This window comes from Vidua macroura, chromosome 9 (assembly GCF_024509145.1).
Source record: "Vidua macroura isolate BioBank_ID:100142 chromosome 9, ASM2450914v1, whole genome shotgun sequence".
Lineage (NCBI taxonomy): Eukaryota > Metazoa > Chordata > Aves > Passeriformes > Viduidae > Vidua > Vidua macroura.
In genome coordinates, this window is record NC_071579.1 from 26,706,523 (window position 1) to 26,727,119 (window position 20,597).

General features: G+C 38.9%; 1 protein-coding gene across 1 annotated transcript in view; it reads right to left on the reverse strand.

Annotated features, from left to right (window-relative positions):
• FAF1 (Fas associated factor 1) overlaps window positions 1-20,597 on the reverse strand; it is a 152,582-nt gene that overhangs the window by 128,547 nt on the left and 3,438 nt on the right. The window contains exon 2 of the mRNA XM_053985070.1: window positions 7,040-7,108. Coding sequence (XP_053841045.1) covers window positions 7,040-7,108 — 69 coding nt within the window. The remainder of the gene's footprint in view (window positions 1-7,039; window positions 7,109-20,597) is intronic.

The window sequence follows — 20,597 nt, forward strand, 5'->3', positions numbered from 1 at the left end:
TCTAGAAATTTGTTCTGAAATGTGAATGTCTCAGGACAAATGAATGCTAAGCAATCTTCATAGAAACTACCAATACAGAGGTAGCACCTCTAAAAAAAGTATTTGTAAAAACTATGGTAGGTGGGCAATGCATCCAAAGAGCTCCAGCAGTACTATGGGGAAGGACTGGGATCTCAGGTGCTGCTTTTTGTTTATTCTCAGAACACAAAATTCTCTCTTAAAAAAAAGAGTCTTTCACCATGAACAGAAATCTAAATATATTAGCCCCATTGCTTGTTTGATCACTATACAAGAAAAACTTGAGGTTATTTCTTAAGTAACTAAAATGACTTAAGTAACTAAAAACCTAAATTATTTAAGTAACTAAATTCCATCTGTTATTTGAAAAGGAGAGAGAGAATTTACATTTCAATTTACAATATTGCCAGCAAAGCTTTACCTAAAAATCTCCTCCATTCTCTTTCAGGTCAGAAAGAGAACTAAAATTTCATATACTTCCTCACAGCAACAAAATACAGCCATAAAACACATAATCACAACCCCTTTGTTACCATCACATGAATAAAGCAGGTTTTTGGGGGTTGTTTTGGGTTTTTTTTTTTAAATGAATGAATGTGCATACAGCTATGTGGAAAGCCATACCACAATTACAACTGCCTACAGACCTACACAATTCATATAATCTTCCATGAAAAAAATACATTAAAAGGAAATGTGTTTTACCAAAGATTAAGGCATTTGAAAGAAAGCAAAAACAATTAATTTAATACTGTTTTTAAGAATCAACAAGTCTTCTGTGCTTCCACCCAGCTGTATAAAACACACAGTATGCATCTGAGCTTACTCAAAGATACACAAATGTCACTTTGAAAGCTGCAAAACGCTGGAAATACAGAGAATGAGAAATACAACAATTTTTGCAAGCAGGGATCCCTAATTTAACAGAAAATACATTAAAGACTTCCAAAGGGGATTTCTATAGTCCTTTGTAAAAGACAAGTTCACATACAATTGTGTCCTACTAGGAGAGATTAATGCTGCAGTTGAACACACAAAAAAACCTGCAACTCCTGAATTTCCTGGAGAACAGGCACCATGCCCATGGGATGCCTGCACCAGTGGGATGCCCATCCACCAACACTCCTTGGGATTATCTAACCCAGGGCTTCCTTCTTCCTTCCCTCTGCTGGCAGCAGGGTTGTGAATGCTGGACAGGCTCCTCACTGCAGTAACAGTGAGAATAAACCTGCTGAGCTGCCAAGAACATGTTCCACAGGACACCCAGATCCACAAGAGAACACCTGTCTAAAATAAAACTTTAAATGCTCCTTTAAAAAAAAGAAAAAAAAAATATATATATACAAACCTGTGCTTCCAATAGGCAGATGTGACTGTTCATCTGACCTCAGGGAGAATGTTATTAACACACAGGCAAGCCCATGTTCCCAACAGTGAAAATCCCTCAGATCTAGTCCTAATGAGAGGAATATACCCTGAACTTCTCCCTGGTCCCACAGTGAGTGCTGTCAAATCTGTGTCATATTCAGTATGCAATTCTAAAGTAAAGAAAACAGCAGGTCAGCAACACAAAATCAAAGGGCCAGTGTGATGAACACCATCACCATAAAGTGCAGTCCTGGTTCCCAGCCCCTGAAACACAGCCCTGCAATGCACAGCAGAGCTGCTGAACACAGGACATAAACATACACTGAACACTGCCCAACATTTAAGGAAAAGAAAGGGCTGTGTGCCAAACTCAAATTAATCACCTAGTTTCTGGAGGCAGACTAATTCAAATCAATCAAAATAACACACAGAGAGGGACCACATCAAAACTGTAGCAGGGCAAACCAGAGAGACAAAAGACAATCTAAGTGTATCAGTTTTCCCAGCTCCTACTGATATTTGCTACACGTTATAACAAAAGGATTGTTACTGGTTAGAGCACTGGAAGATACAAATAACAGATTGCTGATAACTGTCAAGAACACATTTTTTGCCATTCCCACCTAAATGGGCACCTCGAAGAGAAATAAAAAATTGCCAAGTCCTACCTGATTTTTCTCAGTTCAATTCTTTTGTCTGTTCAGTTACTTTTTTCCAAAAGACATTACACAGATGTAAATACACATATAGAAAATTGGTACTTAGAGTAAAATAAAAACAACCTGTCTGACAAATATTATTTTCCAAGAAGTTTACAAGCAAGATGCAAAAAACCTCCATCTAAGTTATCCATTTAAAATTAAAAGTTCTAGTTAAGAGTTGAAGCTTTATAAAAACAGATGTTCAAAATATACAGTTTCTCCTTCCAAGATAGAGAATCACCTCTTGTCAGGTGATTCTTAGAACCTGAGTATGACAGGAACTGCAAGTCATCCCATCTCCAAGTGCACTAAACTGCTGGTTTTACTGAAGGTATAGTGTGCTTTGATCCTCTACCAGAATATAGAATAATCAAGCCAAGTATAGCAGGAAGGCACAAAGGTAATTTTCAAAATAAAAAACGGGAGGGGGTTATATACATACAATTATTATACATATATTTACAAGTAAACTGAATATTGGAAAATAAACGGTCCTCTCCCCCCACTATTTTGATGGAATTTACTTTTTTCTTAAAGCAATACAAAAAGTACCTACATTACAATGCCTCTTGGAAAAGACATGAAATAAAAACAATTTTAAACCAGGGAACAGGAATAAAAACAGAAATGGCCATCCTGGAAAAAGCAGAATATTAAGTGTGGTGAATTCTGTTCTTCATTCAAAAACCCTGTTCTGATTACCAATACAGAATATAAAGTCATGCTGCATATGAAGGACTTGAATTTTTCATTAAATCTGTGAAAGGCAGAGCAGACCACTTCACTTACTTTCATGCACAGATTCAAGCATGGGGTCTCAAGAGAGCAAAGAGCTCTCACCTGTGTAATAATCTCACATATATAAAGGTCCACAGAGCATAAGGCCAAGTCACTAATGGGTGATTTTCCTTTAAATATGTACCATCATCAGAAACATTTCAACAGACACAGAGTTGGAATTTTTCACACCTTTATTTTATTGTTTATACACAAAGTTTAAGATGTATTTATTTCACATGCCAAAAGAGAAGTTCAGAGTCTAAATGGGCAAGCTATGAAATCACCAGGCTTTACAACGGACAGAAATTCCTAACTTCTGCTTCCTCAGATGGTAAAAATTACTGTAAATTAACAGAGCTAAAATAAATGACACTCAGGAAATAACATACCAGCAACCCTGGGAGGCTTAAGAGAGCTGCATCCATTTATAGCAGAATGCCTGAAGAGATCATTATATTATCTATGTTGATCTTCTGTATCTCACAGAACATCTGAAACATTTCGTCGCCCAGCCTATAATAAGCCCTGTAATTAGGCTACAGTGTTCTAACACAGAAAAACCCTAAGCTGCTCTATATGCAGCAGACCACCACAAAGGCCGAGTCATATGCACCAGAGAGGAACTAATTATTGGCAAAATTAGGCTTCATGATCCCACCAAGCAGTTTTTACACTGTTGCTGCATATGAATTCCTCTACAGCACTCTTGTGATCAATTTTATTTTGAGCGCTTGAACAAAGCCAAGCAACCAAACATTTATGAAAGCCAGTTTCCCATACTGCTTCAAGCAGCTACTGCAAAACATATACAACTGCTTTGAGCACTATCATACACGGCTGAGACATTTAAATCCAGTTTATTTAGTACCCAACTCAAGATAAATTAGAGGCAGTCTATACTGTCTTAGAGTATCCCATACAGAGGATTAGAGATGAAGACTTTTAAATGGGGGTAAGTAATGCTTTAGAGTTCAAAAATAGGAAGCTGATGTTTCAGTTCTAAACTGAAAAGAAAAAGGAATTCTGTTTAATTCTTAACAAAAAACAAAAGTGACTATTAGAAAAACTAAATCCAGAAAGAAGAGCCTTACACTTAACCGAGGTTTAGCTTTGTCTAAGGGTAAAACCAAATGTCCAAAAGATACAGAACATAGTAACAGTAATAAGAAAGACACTGCTGACATTTTAACCCTTAATACTAAATTCTAGCAAGACCAGGGGGGGAAAATGCAGTGACAAAGTAAGCAGCAGGAATATTTCTTCAGTGTAAACAAAGTAATCCTCAGAAAAGCTTACACAAACACACAGTACTTGTAGCACAATGTAAGAAACTTGTTCTGTGAACTTAATAACCTCTGCTGTCTCTGTGCATTCTGATGTACTTTTCTGTCAGCCCATGTCAGTACCTACTTCTCTGTTTCTGCTTGGGATCCTTCTGCTTTGCAGCTCACCAGGGCTCCTTCTTTTGGTTGTTTTGGCTGAAGTCCCAGAGAAATAACAACGCCCTTGAGCTGAGAGTCAGAGAGTTCAAGAAGCAACAGGTGCCCAAGGGAATCTTCAACCTGGGTCTTTAGCACAGCCTCTGATAATGCACAACTTTTTTTCCCCAAACAGGAACATGGAATTGAGATACAGACAGGCTTAGTGAAAAGCAAGAGTAAACAACCTCTTTGAGACAAGAACTTCCTTCTGTTTTTGGTTTTTCCCCCTTTTGCTGCAGGAGTGCCCCTGAACTTCGGTTGATGACATCTGAATGGGATTTGCTTAGCTTTCTACTTAGTGGCCTGGGTGCCTCACAGAAGATTTCCTCATCAAATACTGACTTCTGATTTTACTTCCAACATCATAGAAGTAAAGCCTCAGAATTAGATGCAGAAAATGAAATGAAATTAGAGAAAACAGAAATTGTATTCTTCCCATTTACCAAACACTGGGAGCCAAAGGATGGCAGAGGAGCCCTTACCAAAATCATCATTACTTCACTAGTGTCTTCATGAACTGTGAACCAAGTTCTTCAAGTTTGGTTTTCCTTAGAAATCAAAAAAAGTTTTGCTCTGAGTTGAACAACATATTTAGTGCCAAACTAAAGGATTTCTTTACTTTTTCATCTCAGCGAATAAAACCCCAAGACCTTTTGGTTGAATTAAAACAAACCCTACTCAATTTCTAGGCACTGAATCTTTACTTGACTACTGAATCTAGAGTATAAAAAATGCAACAAAAACAAACAAAAAACCAAACAAACAAACAAAAAAATCACCACACATGGATCATGCACTTTTAATTCCAAAATAAAAAATACTACATTTCTCATAAGTCATGAGCCTTTCCTCAAGTTCTTCTGAAATGCTCAAAACCCTTGCCTAACAGATATTTGATTCTCTCACACCCCAGGAACTTCTTTTCTTCACTGTTCCTTCATTCTTTTGTTTCTACCTCCTTGTTAGATTAGCAGGATTTGGCTTTCACTCCCACTCCCTTTTTTACAAGGCTACTTTGAATAAAAGTGAGCCAGTGTCCTGTTAATGACAGACCCTTAGGGCATGTCCTTCACTTACAGTCTCCTCAATATTATTTTTTCCTTCTACAACTTTCCTTTTCATAGATGTTCTTCTCATTCATCTTCTGCCTAGTTTCAAAAACTATGTACCTTCCTCAAGTACCTCTTGCATTCCTAATTTTCTACCCTTTCTTACTTTCCCTATGCCTTTTTTAAGCTTGCACATTTGGGTCATTACTTCTTTCCTCTCCACATTCTACTTCTAGATCATCTAGTAATCATTAATAAAATTAAATATTTAAAAGTTTTCTCATATCTTTAGAAATTTCACTCTGCTTTCTGCTCATGCTGGAGTCTCAGAAGTGACTTATTCTGACCATTTTTTATGGCAGCTCTCTCATTCAACCCAACCTGTTGGCCATTTATTGTAATGCACACAATTTACAAATCCCCCAAAACCACATCCAACTGATCATATGGATTGTATTGGGAATTTCACAACCTGAACAGAATGCACAAGGCTACTCCTTGCCTTCCAGTAAACACTTGAATTTTTAAAAGAGCTCATGCCATGTCAGTACAAACTACTATGACAAAAGATGTTTTAACTCCATCACTCTACACACATCTGGGGTTTTCTGTCTGAAGCCACTGATGACAGACACTCCCTTCTGTTCACTGGTGTCTCATACCTTGACATGTTGCAAAATAATGACTGTGTTCATTTTAACACGTAGTTTCAAGTGTTGGGAGGTTGTACTGTTTTTTTACAATAGGTTACTGTTGAAACTATATCCATAGCCGAGTTTGGAAATCTAATTTTTTTCATAATAGCTTTCTGATATTTTGGACTGGTCCAAAGGTCACTCATTTGGAAAAGAGAAAAAAAAAATGAGGAAATCAAAAGTTTTACAGTTTAAAGGAAGACTACTCACTTTTTAATTAAGTTTGCTGCAGTTTACACTTCTAAACCTTAAGAAATTGGATTAATAGTTTCTTTATTTACTAATCCTATGAAGAGTCTTAAAACACCTAAGACAACTTTGCTTGGTTTTATTGGTTTCCTCCTATTTGTCTGCACATTGAACCTTGTGGCAAAATAGATGAGAGTTTTTCCAGGATAAGTATTTGCTGGGCTTTTTGTTTGTACTTAATGGTGTCTGGATAGCACCAAATCTAAAAGTTATGGCTTTAATCATCTGACTCAATTCTGCACAACCACCAACAAAAGCGCAACAGTCCTAATTTTAAATTAAAAGCACATGAAAATTTGAAAAAGTTGTTTCATCTTCCTTTTTTTCCACAGGAACCTAAATCCTCAAAACCCATGTGTGTACACATAGGTCTCCTTCTAAAAACGCTGCCCTTCATAACACTTCTTACAAAATGAAGACAAGAGGAAACTAAAGACAATATGAAACATGGCTTCAGAGGACAAGAAAGAAATTAAGAAAGCCTGAAGATAATCACAGCAGAGCAGGGTTTAACTCAGGATCACATTTACTTGGAGATGAGGCTTTAACAGACCAGAAGCAGTCTGCACATAACAGCCTGTTTGTCCCAGCCACGAGACAGCCCCAAATTTGAAATAAAGCTACCAGCTGTCTTAGCAAGATGCCATGTCACTGTTACGTGGGGTTGATCTATGAAGTCATTTTCTTAGAATACTTACCACTAAATCCCAGTTATTTTGTTCAAGCAACGTTATAGCTTCATCAATATTTTCAATACCAGTACATGCCTAAAAATAAAAAGAAGCAGTAAACAGAATTAAAAGCATTGATCAAAATCAGGGTAGTAATACTTATAATTCAATTCATTTCAGTAGGATGACAGGAAAGGTACAGGTTTTCACTCTGTTATGAAAGGACAATCCAGAAATCAGACTTCAAGATTTAAACATCAAACATTTAGATATAATTCCCTGTTCCACCAGAGGACTCTTGTGTAACCTTGAGCAAGCCACCTAGGGAAGCAAGACCAAGTAGTTATCTGTAAAATTAGGACAATAGTGCTGTCCCATAAAGGTGTTTTGAGAATTCTATGAATTCAAATCTATGAAGCACTCATACTACCTAAAGGGGAGCACAAAAAACCTTCAAGTTCTAGCCCTGTACTCTGGTTTTACCTAGTTCAAGAAATCTAACACAATGGCATTTTTAAAGTTAACCCTCATAAAACCATATTTTGAACTGAGCTTAACTCCAAACACACGAGCACATCTACTCAGCAAAAACTGAGATGCAGCAACCTGCTGCCTTTTTTTTATATCCAGACCTTTTCAACTATTCAACTTCAGCAGGCAAAGCACTGCTATTCATTCTGCCACATATTTGCTACCATTCACATTGAAGCATATCAGATCTATTTTACCAAAAGAGAAAAAAGGAAACAGCTGAGTTTCTTTCTGGAATTTATCTTTCATCCTAACCATCCTAACTGTATTCAAACACACAAGAGGAGTTTGGACTTCTACAAGATCTGAAATGTGATTGTGTTCCTTCTGCTCTACCACACAGTTATATAAAACTGTGGTATATAAAACTGCATCCAAAAAAATAAAAAAAAACCAAACCTTTTAACAGTAATAATACAGAGCTAGATAGCAGCAACAAACAGATCAGTTTTCCTGATTCCCTTTATGCTGTAAGAGAAGAAGGAGGCTAAGCAGACATTTTTTACCTTCCAAGACATAAAGAGCCATCAGGTAATATATTTCCCATGTTCTTTTTTCCCAATTTACAACCATGAAAACATAATAAGAAGAAATCATGAAAAAATTCAAGGTCAATTCTCTCTTCCTAAATTCAACCCTGAAAAATTCCACACTTACAAAACACTACATGCAGTATGTCAATACAAAATGGACCAGTCTGAAGGACCACAAAGTGAAATTATGGAGAATTTTGCCTGCAGAGGGGAGGCAGCAGTTTCTACTGCTACACAGTGCTCTCATGACCACATCGATCCTGTCTACAACAAGACAAAACTTCTTCCACTTCAGAGCATGCTGTGTTAATGCTGAATTTCACCCAGTTCACATTGGGAGTGCTAAAAAAATACCACTTTGCTCCTCAGAAGCATCATTTTGCCTTCTTTTCCATTATTTCTTGCAGTTATTTCTGAAGTTAAAAATGGAACAAAACTTCAACACAATCCCCAGCAAATGCTTATACATTTATGCCAGGTAGGTTTGAAGAGTACAGGGCTTGAGCTTGTCATTTCTGAAATCACAGGATGGTTCATACTACCATCAACCTGCCACTGGAACTGATGCCAACAGATCTGCTGCAAAAAAATCCTGCTTTGAGAAAAAGCTCTGCAAAAATCTGAGATTCTGTTTACATTTGAGTGAAATACACTTAATCTGGTCATTACAGAAATAGTTACTATTTCTCATTTGTCAGCCCTGCAAAATCTGCATGACCTTTTTAAGAACTACCTCGTGGTTCCAACCTACAATAAGAACTTGACCAACAATGTGGTGTTTTCACCCCTGGGCTGTGCAGATGAACCTGAGGAGATGGTACCTCCAATACAGGATTTAGCACTGGTTGTAGTTGTCCCCTCTTTTTATCATTCCTGCAGCTCTGCTGACTTGCCACTGTCTTCTCTTAGGCCATACTAACTGCAAATCAATTCAGCTCACTTCAGCATGCTCTCATTTTGAGATAAACTAAACAAAATTAGCTTATCCTTCTGCCAGAGCACACAGTGAAAGGAGTTAACTCATCACAGTGAGGGCAGAGTAATTAAACAGCTAATTCACCTGTCTGTATGCATCCTTTCTGAATCATCTTTCTGGTGATTTACAATGTAAAACAGAAGCCTGCTCTTGGTCACTTAGCAATGCAGAGTCACTGGGTAACAAGAACAGACAGGTGTAAACACCAGCTGAAAACAAAAATCAGAATTCTTAATAGCAAAGACAAGCAGTTTTGGTTAAAAATCTTTGCACCATTTTTACAGTCCTTTTTCATATTTGATTTTGAAGAGTTCTTAAACGAAGATTTCACTTTCCAGACAGACCATTTTTGCTAGTTGTCAACAAAACAGAAAACAAACATTTCAGAATTGCATCAGGAAAGAATGAGTGCTACTTGTCAATGTAACCATAAACCAGACATTCCCAGATCTTCAACACACTGTTAATGTCAGAGTTGCAGCAAATTAAGATTATTTAGAATCTCATTATATTGCATTTCAACATTCAAACACTACATACTATGACATACAAATCCTTGTATCAAGTCAGAAGCCATCAGTGACACCAAAAACCCCCAGCAACCAAAAATTAAAGCTGCTTCCTTGTACCTGCATCATGACATGCAAGCTTAACTAAAGAAAATCATCTGCTCTGCATGTCTTTGGTTTTCCCTAAGAAATTAAGCACACAAGACAGGCAGTCCCTCAATGGCAAGCGTGACATGACGTCAAAGGCTCTGTGGTGACAGATCAGTCCCAGAACAACCTGGCCTGCTCCTGCCTTTGCTTTGTTTAGGGAAACACACACAGGAAACCAGCAGGTTCTGTGAGCAACAGAATTAACAAAGTCTGCTTCCTCATGGGTTTGCCTCTCATCCCTAATTGCAAGGGCTGATTTCAGCTTTTCCTATGGCTGGAATATTTATAAGAGCTTCTTTGAATGGACTGCTTCCCATATTACCTGGCTGTATTTTCATTATATTTGGAATAGCTTCATTAGTACAAGTACAAGGGACACCTGGCACCTTAGGGCTCTGTGCCTCACTTCTCTAGAAAAGCACACAGAATTCAAAGGGTTTAATTATTTACAATACATAAAGATTATTTCTTCATGTTTATTCCTTTTATCCTACCCAAGCAAGAAACAAACAAATAAAAATTTAATAGGAAAAACAAAGTTAAATTTGTTCAGATACAGAAGTGAAAAAACCCTTAAAAATACAGCACAGCAGATGAGCCCTAAAGATGCAAAAAATGCATCTTTGAGCAAGTAAAGAGAGGGGCTGAGGAAACTTTTTTATTATTCACAGATTTTTATTCAGCTTTACTTTCATGAGAGACCTGCTTAACAGACGGCATTAAATATTTTAAAAGAAAATTCCTACCTGAATACTACTAAATCTTGTTTCAGTGAACAACCAGCACAACCTCTAAGTCATCAAAAGATAAAAGAAACAAACCACCACAGAAAAGGTAAAAACTTGAAGGCTCACTGATTTGTAAACCTTTACACATCAGAAAGAAACCAAAGAATTTTTTTGGAAGACAAAGGAGAAGAAAAGGTAGAACAAGTTCCTCCTCCTCCTTGCATTTCCTGTAAATCCAGGATATCATTTTCAGCCTTCACAGCAGCTCCAGAGACTCTGCAATCACTTCTGTGCTTTTCCAGACCACACAAGAGGAAAATGAATGTGAAGATGAGAAAACTACTGTTGTGTGCTGAATACATAATCAGATTCTGAAGATAAAGTTACTGAATGTGAAAACAACTTTCTTAGCATCCAGCTTTTCCAGGGCAGGTAAGTGTTTCCACCAGGCAGATTGAAATTGTCACATAATAAAATTTCAGAGTGTTCTTCTCCATTTTTTTTTTCCAGGTAGCTTCATATCCCCACAGCGATGGAGACCTTACCCTTGGAATGTTTCACAGGTAACCATTCGGGTGCTACCATTGCACAGTAACATTAACCTTAATAAAAGAAGCAAAGTAGTTCCTGAGGAAACAGTTCAATAGGAAAGAAGTTGTGAGGGCAGACAGACTCCAAGGCATTTGAAACAAACCTAGGAGCTGTTTCCAGAAAGCTGTAATGTGGGATGACAGACTAGCTCTTCTAAATCCCTTGCAGGGTGGTCTGACCCCAGCAGCTGTAACAGCTGGATGTGGGTTTTGAGACCCTCTGTGACAGCCCACCCCAACAGCCCAGGCTCCAGCCCACCTCAGCTGCCTTCCCCATCTGGCAGCAGCTGCTCCCCAGCACCTGCTGCAGGGATGCAGGCAGTTGTTCCATGGCAGAGCTGGAAGTTGTTCCATGGCAGAGCTGGAAGGACCAACTGCTGCTGCCAGCACAGAGCCAGGCTGTTCCTGCAGGGCTGCTCCTGCAGCAGGGCTGGGAGAGCAGCAGCAGCTGCTGAGACTCACACCCAGGCAGCCGCTGCTGGCCCGAGAGGCAGCGCCTGCAGCTGCTGCACACGAGCTGGCAGCACGTGGCATTTGGCAGCAAGGCAGGATGGCTCTCACCTGTGGCACCGTCCCTCTCCTGGCCGAGGCAAAATGCTGCAGGCAAAGTATCCAAAAGGCCACTTTTGGCCTAACAGCAGTAGCTGGATATGGAGGACTAAGTCTCAACATGCCTTTTGAACAATTCCATACTTCCCTTGGATACTAACAGTAGCTGTGTTTTCTCCAAAAAGGGACCATCTCTCAGCTAACCCAAACTAGGCCGAGAACATTTTGTACAACAGGTTCAGACCCACTAAAACCAGGCAGACAGACAGCTGTGAATTACACTGGGTACCACTCCCTCCTCTAACAGATGAAAAATAATCTGTAGCTCAGTCCATCATTTCAATGTTTAGCCAATGCTACAATGCCCAAAGAAACAACTGCATGAAGGCACCAAAAGATTCAACAGGATTGCCTAGGAAGAAAAGCTTTCACCCTCTGGGATCTCCTACAAAAGTTCAGGAAGTCAGCATTAACACACATGCAAGTGCACAGACAACACCCTAGGAAGTGCTTACTTTTGAAAGCACCAAATAAATTGTTATCACTAGATAGAGCATGGCAACTAGAGTTATCTCTATTCCATCAAGATATGTGAGGTTTTCAAGAGACATAAGAAATGCTGGCAAAGAACATATATTGTCAAAAATCAATTCACTGGGGTAACTTACTCTTCAAATTTGGAGAGACTAAGAGCATGAAAAACCCCTTGAGTCCAGGCCACAAACCTGCTCAGAAGGACAGCTGAATTACCCAGATCAGCAGCTTAAAAACAACAAACCACTCAGAGCTGTTCTGAGTAGCATTTGAGGTACAGCAATTGACATTACCCATCTCCTTGCATATTTCCTGTAAAAGAACCAAGATTTACCTTACTGCTTTATTCACCTCTTCAATTACAACCAGACAGTTCACAGACACACTTTACTCCCTGCCAGGTTTTGCATATCTCCAAAGACAGGGAGTCTATAGCCTCTCTGGGCAGTTTGTTCCAGTGCTTTACCACCGTCACCGAGAATTGGCTTTCCTTATATTTAATTATAATTTCCCAAGCTGTAACCTATATCCACTGCCTCTCACCCTCAGACTCCAACTCCAAGAGAAATTTGATTCTGTATTGTCTGTTATCACCCACTGTACAACTGAGACAGCAACTAGATCCTCCTGTAGCCTCCTCTCCCAGGCTACACAAAGCCAGCTCCCTTAACATCACCTTTCACACAAAAATGCTCCAGTCTCCTCCCTTCCTAGGTAACCCTTCCCTGGACTTGCTCTGCTTTGTCAATAGAGTGACTGATAGTGAACCCAGTACTCCTGGCAGAAGTGGTGTCACCTATAAAATGAGAAAGAATGGCCTCCCCCAGGCTCCTGGAACACTGGTGCAGCCCACTAAGTGGCTACTATTACTTCTAGAAAAATCCTTAAGTTCCCTTTCCAAGCATTCCTAACAAAAATCAGGTTTCTGGATGCAAGATTTTTAAACAATCCAATCCTGAGTTTCCTCTTTCTAGAGTCAAACATAGTACATCACTCCTTTTTCCCATCCATTATGAGGAGAATGGCTCAGTAATCAAGGATAATTATCAATTCTATAAAGAACCAAGGCTAGCTCCAGTTTGTATCAGCTAGAAATCCACTCAAACCCAGAAAGATTTGGGATACTAATTCACCCATAACATATTAATAAGTCAGAAAATTTTCTTTGAATTCACACATACACTGTTGCAATGGTGATTACTTGAAAGCTACTGAAACGAAGTGTGACACTTCTTCCCCCAAAAGAGGTAAAGTTAAGCCAATATGCCCAGCCAAGCAAGTAAAGGCTTTAGTAGCATAATATCAAATTTAAGATGCCTGCGTAACTCCCGTCTGGGCTATCAAGAGATGCAGCACATTCAGACACTCACAACTGGGATTTTTTGGTACCTCAGTTCTTCTCATCCCAGAGTCCCACCAGTATCAGGATCACCTCCACAGACTTCATCAGCTCCACCCCTCTGTGGCATCCCTGTTCGTTCTAACCTTGCAACAACCCTACCAGTGTATCAAGACTGTTCTTAATATGAGTCATCCCTGGTTATTAAATTAACTTTTACTTCTGTTTCAGACAAACACTTAAAAAACAACATCCAGGCATATCGACCAAGACACAGACCGAAAGGTCACCTACTGCAAGCATCTAACTGAAGAGATAAGAATGCTTCTCTGGTTTTTTTCATAACTCAGAAGACCATCTGGTAAAAATTAAGCAGATTCACCAGCTGTTCATTTAGCAAAAACAAGTTCATTTACTCACCAGCATCAGAAATCAAGAAAGGGTTTTAGGCAAATATGCCAGAATAAAGTTTGCCCAACGCATTTCAACTCCCACACCCAACTATTTACAAGTTTCATCATTCTACTATTTGAGCATCCCCTCAAGCAAAGCGAGGTGGGGAGGGGGGAGAAGAAAAAATAGTATTTATGAAGGTCACAGAAGACATTTCAACCTGTAGCTACCTAGCAGACAGGAGTGAACTTTGCCCACGCTCTGAGATGACTGCAAGCCTTCCAAACAAAGCAAGCTGGGGACAAAGTCTAAACTTGGTAGCACTTCTCAGCAGAACTAACCACTCTAACCACTTCTCAGCAGAACTAACTAACTCAGCACCACACTAACCACTTTCAAATGGATTCCAGCAGACTGTGAACTCTCTCAAGACTCTGGAGCAAATTCTGATTCCAGAATACCACGAAGGCAGATCCCTAGGAAGCCCATGAGCTGAGCCAAGACATGAACTCAAGCCTCCCAAGCCCCATGCTAACACTCCAGTGTTTAAGCCACACACGTTACATACAAAGAGCAGTGGTCAAACCGAATTAAAAAACAAACCAAAAGTCAGTACCCATTAATTAGTACCCTACGCTACCAAACCCATTTGTCTTTCCTGAAGACTGAAGACAGCCTTTACCCAACAACTACAAACATGTTTTAGTTAGGATTATCCCAAAGTTTCTGTGTTTGTTTAATACTTTTATTAAGTATGTCAGTGAGGGCAAAACCCCAAGGTTTCCTGAATCATTTTGCCCTTAGAGTATGGCATAAGAAAAATTGATGGGAAAAAGAAAATAATTGTATGGGTCAAACAAACACTTGCTGCATATTTGCACTCATCTCCTTTCTCCTCATTGTCTCAAAAGCAGCAGAACTTTAAAAACAACTCAATAATAAATAAAAACCACTTTCTAGATAAGCACACAAAGGAAGAATACTGATCCATACAAAAGAATATTTTAGTCAGCATTCCACAAACACTCCTTTTAATTTTTTGTGAAGAACGGGACAGCAAGGAACAGACATTTTCTTCAAAATCTGGAAAAAGCACTGTCATGGTTTAACTCCAACCAGCAACCAAGCAGTAGGACCAGGAAGAGAATGAGAAGGGTAAAAGCTAGAAAACTCACAGTTTGAGATAAAGACAGTTCAACAGGGAAAGCAAAAGCCACCCATACAAGCAAAGCAACACAAGGAAATAATTCCCTGCTTCCCATGGGCAGGCAGGTGTTCAGCCACCTCCAGGACAATGGGGCCCCACCACATGTAGTGGTTACTTGGGAAGACCAACACCATCACTCTGAAGATCCTCTTCCTCTTTCTTCCCCCCACTTCATACACCAAGCATGATGTCATATGGTCTGGAAAACCCCTTTGCTCAGTTTGGGTCCCCTGTCCCAGCTGTGTCCCCTCCCAACTTCCTGTGCACCCCCAGCCCCCTTCCCAGTGTAGCAGCACAAGAAGCAGAAAAGGCCTTGGCTCTGGGCAAACTCTGCTCAGCAATAACAAAAACATCTCCTTATTATCAACTCAGTGTTCAGCACAAATCCAAAGCAGAGCCCATAACAGCCACTGGGGAAGAAAATTAACTCTACGCCAGCCAAAACCAACAGGCATCCAGAGCAGGGAAACAGAAGCACATTCAAACTCCAAGCACAGGTCATACCAATAGCACAGGCTGAAAAGAGAAAAAAAAAAAACAAAAAAAAAAAACAAAAAAAAAAACCCAAAAAAAAAAAAAACCAAAAAAAAAAAAAAAAAACAACAACAACAACAACAACAACCCGTTCTCTAAAGACATTAATATAATATAAGCTTTTAGAAGCATCAGGACAAGAAAGCCTGACAGTAAGTCAGTGGGACCAAAGGAAGAAAATAGTAGAGAGGTATTCAAAGAAGGCAAGGGCATATCAGAAAAGCTACACGAATTCTGTGCACTGATACCCACTACCGAGGAACTTTGGGACCATCCTGTAACACAGCTAATCTGTACAGAAAACACTCTCATCCTAAAATGTCAGCAGAGACACACAGAACAAACCCCTAGATTTGTGAGAGTCCCCAGAACTTTAAAGGAACTTAAATACAAGTTTTTCACAGCAGACTCCTCTTAAAATCAGTTTGACTAAAGGCAAAATCAACACCACATTCCCACAGTGCTAACATGAGTCTTTTGTGGTGCAAACCAGAAGGGGTTAAGATTTTTACATTTCAAATTTGACTTCTGTACTAATAAGAAACAGCAGAAGTTCCAATAAAGTACATAGAATAGGCTTAATATGTACATGTATATGACACACTGAGGAACAGTGAACACAGCTTCTATAGAGCAAACACACATCACAAAACTACTCAAATGTTTCTCAAGAACTCAGTCAGTTGAAGAACACAAGATTAACTCAAGCTGCCACAGCTTATTTCCAAAGTTTTACAACAAACCCCATCATCAAGCTTTCAAAATGCTGACTTCCACAAACTAGGATGAGGCAAATCCATTCCCATTCTGTTTCTTTCAGCTCTTTCCTAAGGACCAGCCACTGCTGTACATGAGACATTAGGCCAGCTGGGTCTTCAATCTGAACGGATATGGCACCTTTGGTATTTGCTCACACAAACAACCTGACCTTTAGAAAAAAAAAAAAATATAGAAGTGACTCAGTTTCAATATTCTTGCCTTTACAAATTGTTTTCCGCAATAGGTAAAATATGAAACTTTATATAAAGTAACCCAAGGGCTAACGTATTCTGTTCTAGTTTCAAAATGTCTCTTAAGAACTTCAGTTTTAATGAATTATCTTTTGAAAGCATTAACTACTGCTGTGGAACAAAGACCTGCTCAACCAGTCAGACATAGAGGACCAGTAGATGACTATTTCAATAGACCAAACAACATGTCATGCATACATGAGGGCTTTGATTTCCTCTTTGAGCAGTTTCTTTTTACAATTGCACATTAACTAGTCAACTCTAAAAAATGAGCTTAATTAGTAGGTATCAATCCAGCCAGTAAGCATGTCATTTCCTTTCATCCAAATAATGAGGGACGAGTAAAATGTTAGGTACTTCCCCAGGCCTTTTATTCTAGTTCCTACAGCAGTTAAAGGAAAGGACTCATCTAATGGCTGCCCCACATATGCACAAATTTATTCACTGACTAGAAAAATATGAAATCCAATCAAAGATATGCCATGTAGTTCCTTTAGAAAGCTACCTTCTGCTTCTAATATGGAAGTGTGTGAAAACTAGGCTTGCAATGGTAACTGAATCCTAGGAACTGCCCAAATACAGAGGAAAACTCTACCCTTTCAGCTTTACAGCTCCAACACAATATTCTCAAGATGGGAAATTCTCAAGGCTCCTTAAGACATGAAGCAAATGGCTCAAATGCTCATCCTCTCCCACACCTCCTTCCACACAGAAATATGAACTCGGTAAGTGTAAAGTCTACTGTAAATGATCCTTGCTTACCAAGATATATTAGCCATGTGGTATTTTCAATAAGACAAATAATTTTCACAGTATGTTTCAATTAAAGCCCGTTCCTAGCCTTTGGGAGTAAATATCATTAATAATTTCAATATTATAATTAGTACTGGTTGTCATGGCATTTGAAAAAGGATCCCACAGCTACCACCTCTCAATCTGTTTCAGTGACCTACTAACCCAAATACCTATATGAATGGACTGATGGAAATGGTGACAAGATTACTATGATGTGAAGAGTCTTTTCAAGGTAACTGAATGAAAAAAAAAAAAATAACAGAATAAATAAAGCTCTTTCTAAAGACAAATTGGTGCTCCACTGGTAAATTATTCAGGTTCCTACAGCAGGAATGCAATGCACACAAATCATAGTCAAAGTAGTCTCTTTCTTTTCTATAAATGTCACTTAGTATTTCTAATTAACTACCTGCCCTTACACTGGAGAAATTAACTGACTCTTCCATGAAGAGCTATCAATGAGAATATCCAGGTTATGTTTCTAAAAGGACACCACTCTTACTCCAGCTTCTTATTTCTGGCTCTGGAACCCACTTCACCTTCAGTTTAAAGGCCAGTAAATCAAATTAGCCTTGTTCTGATGAACCTGAACTTTGGGATGACAACTGAGCCTAAACATATCTAAAGAAATTAAACTCCAAAAACCCACAAGGAATAAATTAATAGAAGTGATGGCAGACATGAATGGTAGCAGAGAGTGAAAATGGCAATAACCAAGCTAGAACACACTAAGCATGCAGTATGTTTTTATCATGTCTCTTGGCCCTAGGGCCATTTACAGCAAACAAAACCAATTGTGTTCCAAACCAAGAGGTCCAACTACCACTTCCAAAGGTGTTACTGACTGGGTAATGCACAAAATTATAATGTGATAAAATCCAACAAGGATTAAAAGGAATTCTAATCAAAATGCAAATTAAGAGGCCTTCCAAGTATGAACTTCAACATCCTACAGTGTCCTAAAGGCCTCTTTTTTACACTGAAAACCAGTCCTGTTATCTATTTTAAAATTTAACTGAAGATACAATAACCTATATCCATTAAAACAGGTCAGGTGAAGCAGCACTGAGCATCTGGGCACCTGACAATTAGAAACACAGCAGAGCCCCACTTTTAACTAAAGACACCCAGCAGGAGGTATGATTAAACAAACCTGTCTATCCCAAACCCTGATTTCCAGCCTCTGAAGTACTGGATTTCCTTCCAGCTTCTGTGGAGACATCTGCAGAGCTTAGTTCAGCACCCACTGCACTCTACATTCTACAGAGGCCACATTAAAGAGAGGTTTTGGTTTGAGTAAGACTGAGGCTTAAGCTCAGAGAGATCTGAACAAATGTACATCCAGGTATACAGGGAGACCTTCTGATGAAAATGTAGGCCTCCAAGAACTTTAAATCTTTGGAAAGTGTCCTCCAGCTTATGTTCAAACTTTGACTGGAACTCCCTTCAGCAACAACCTTTTGTTGAGGACCTTGTTCCAAATTCCCAAACACTCCACTGAAAGCCTGCAAAGAAAGCAAGAGCAGCCCTTTCTGCCCCAGCACCTTAATGACAAAACATGTCTTTTTCTTTCAGAAATCAGTATTAAGGACATCCACTTTGAGATTTGTTCAGAACCCACAGTGAGTGGTTTATCCTTACAGAAATGTTTGAAACACTTTCCAACCCCCACCCTGAGTCACAGTCCAGGGCCAGAATCAAGGGTACTGACTTGAAGCTATTCCTGTATCTGCCTACCTTTTCCAGCCATCAAATCTTTATACTGGCAATTACTTAAAATGACAGAAAACCTGACACACCATGCCAACAAGCACAGAAGAAAGCAAAGCTCACTTAGCACCCTTAAAAAAAAGAATACAAATGTAAATTCTACACACACTGTTGGACAGTGAAAACTGTTCACAACTGAGATAATCTTCTACAGGGCTGAAGCAGACAGGAACAAAAAAAAACCCAACCCAAACAAAAAACTTTATCTTGTTAGTTATTTAACCACACTGTGTTAACCTCCAGGTGAAAAGATTCTCCAGTTTCTTTAAATTTTGCCATTCCAGAAGGAAATAAGTAGATTGAATTACAATTAAATCTTCAAAAATAAACAAACCAAAAGGTAATAAACTGATTTATCACTGTCATGGCCAATTTTATAATTTAAAACACAATTATTTAGCATGCTTTCTCACTTTGCTGCAACTGATGGCAATGAGGCTCTTCCTTCCCAATTCCCCCTTGCTCCTCCCACAAACCTGTTTTTATGAAAGAGATTGACACAAAGTTGAAGTTTGGGGGAAAAAAAAGACATTTTTATACACAGGTGTGTGAATCACACAAAAGTAGTCTATTATCCAGTTTTTAAAAAATTTGGGAAAGGAAAAAAAAGCACATACCTTGGTTGCACAATGAACACAGATGAGAGAGGGAAGATGAAAACTACTAGAAATCCATTGTCTCAATGAAAGCAAGGATTTTTGAATCCTGTCATTTCACTATGAAATCCTCCCACCCTGACCAAATCCTGAGCAACAAAAAATGTGAATTCTTTTAAAAATTTCCTCCTGAAGCTCCAGAGTGCCAGATATTCTTGTAATACATGGACACACAAGAGCTGGCAACCCCACAATACTGCAACCCTTAGGCCCACTCCACATTTAGGATTGTTGTGAGGACAAGCACACAGCATGAATTAAGTGGTCCTATAGGTGGACATAACTTATAAGGCCAGAAAGATATTCTTGCTAGTTTTAGTTCCAATCCTAAGTAAAGCTGTATAAACAAAAGCAAAAGTGCTAGTGTGCAAAAACATCAGTATCTGACACTTCTGCCAATACTCAAAGTTAAACTTTGGGAATGAAGACCAATCTATGTCAATTAAATGAAGCTCTGTGCAACTAAATTTTACAATTTAATAAGGAAAAAAAAATCAGTTTTCTTTATAGTAAAAAGTATGCCCCAAACTGCAAGAGATCATCAGTATATCTGTACAATGTGAGCACCTGGGTATCCCACTGAAGATGGAAGCACACTTTGCAGTTAAACAAAACAAAGAACAGAACAGTTGTTAAAAAATTCGTTGATATTATATGCCCTTATTTCCCCCAGTATGTGAAGTATGTTGCAGCATCACTTACCAATTGACATGCAGCTACCTTTTTGAAGAATTTATGCTACTAAAACAAGCTGTTGTGTTTTTTCCTATGGAGTTTTTCC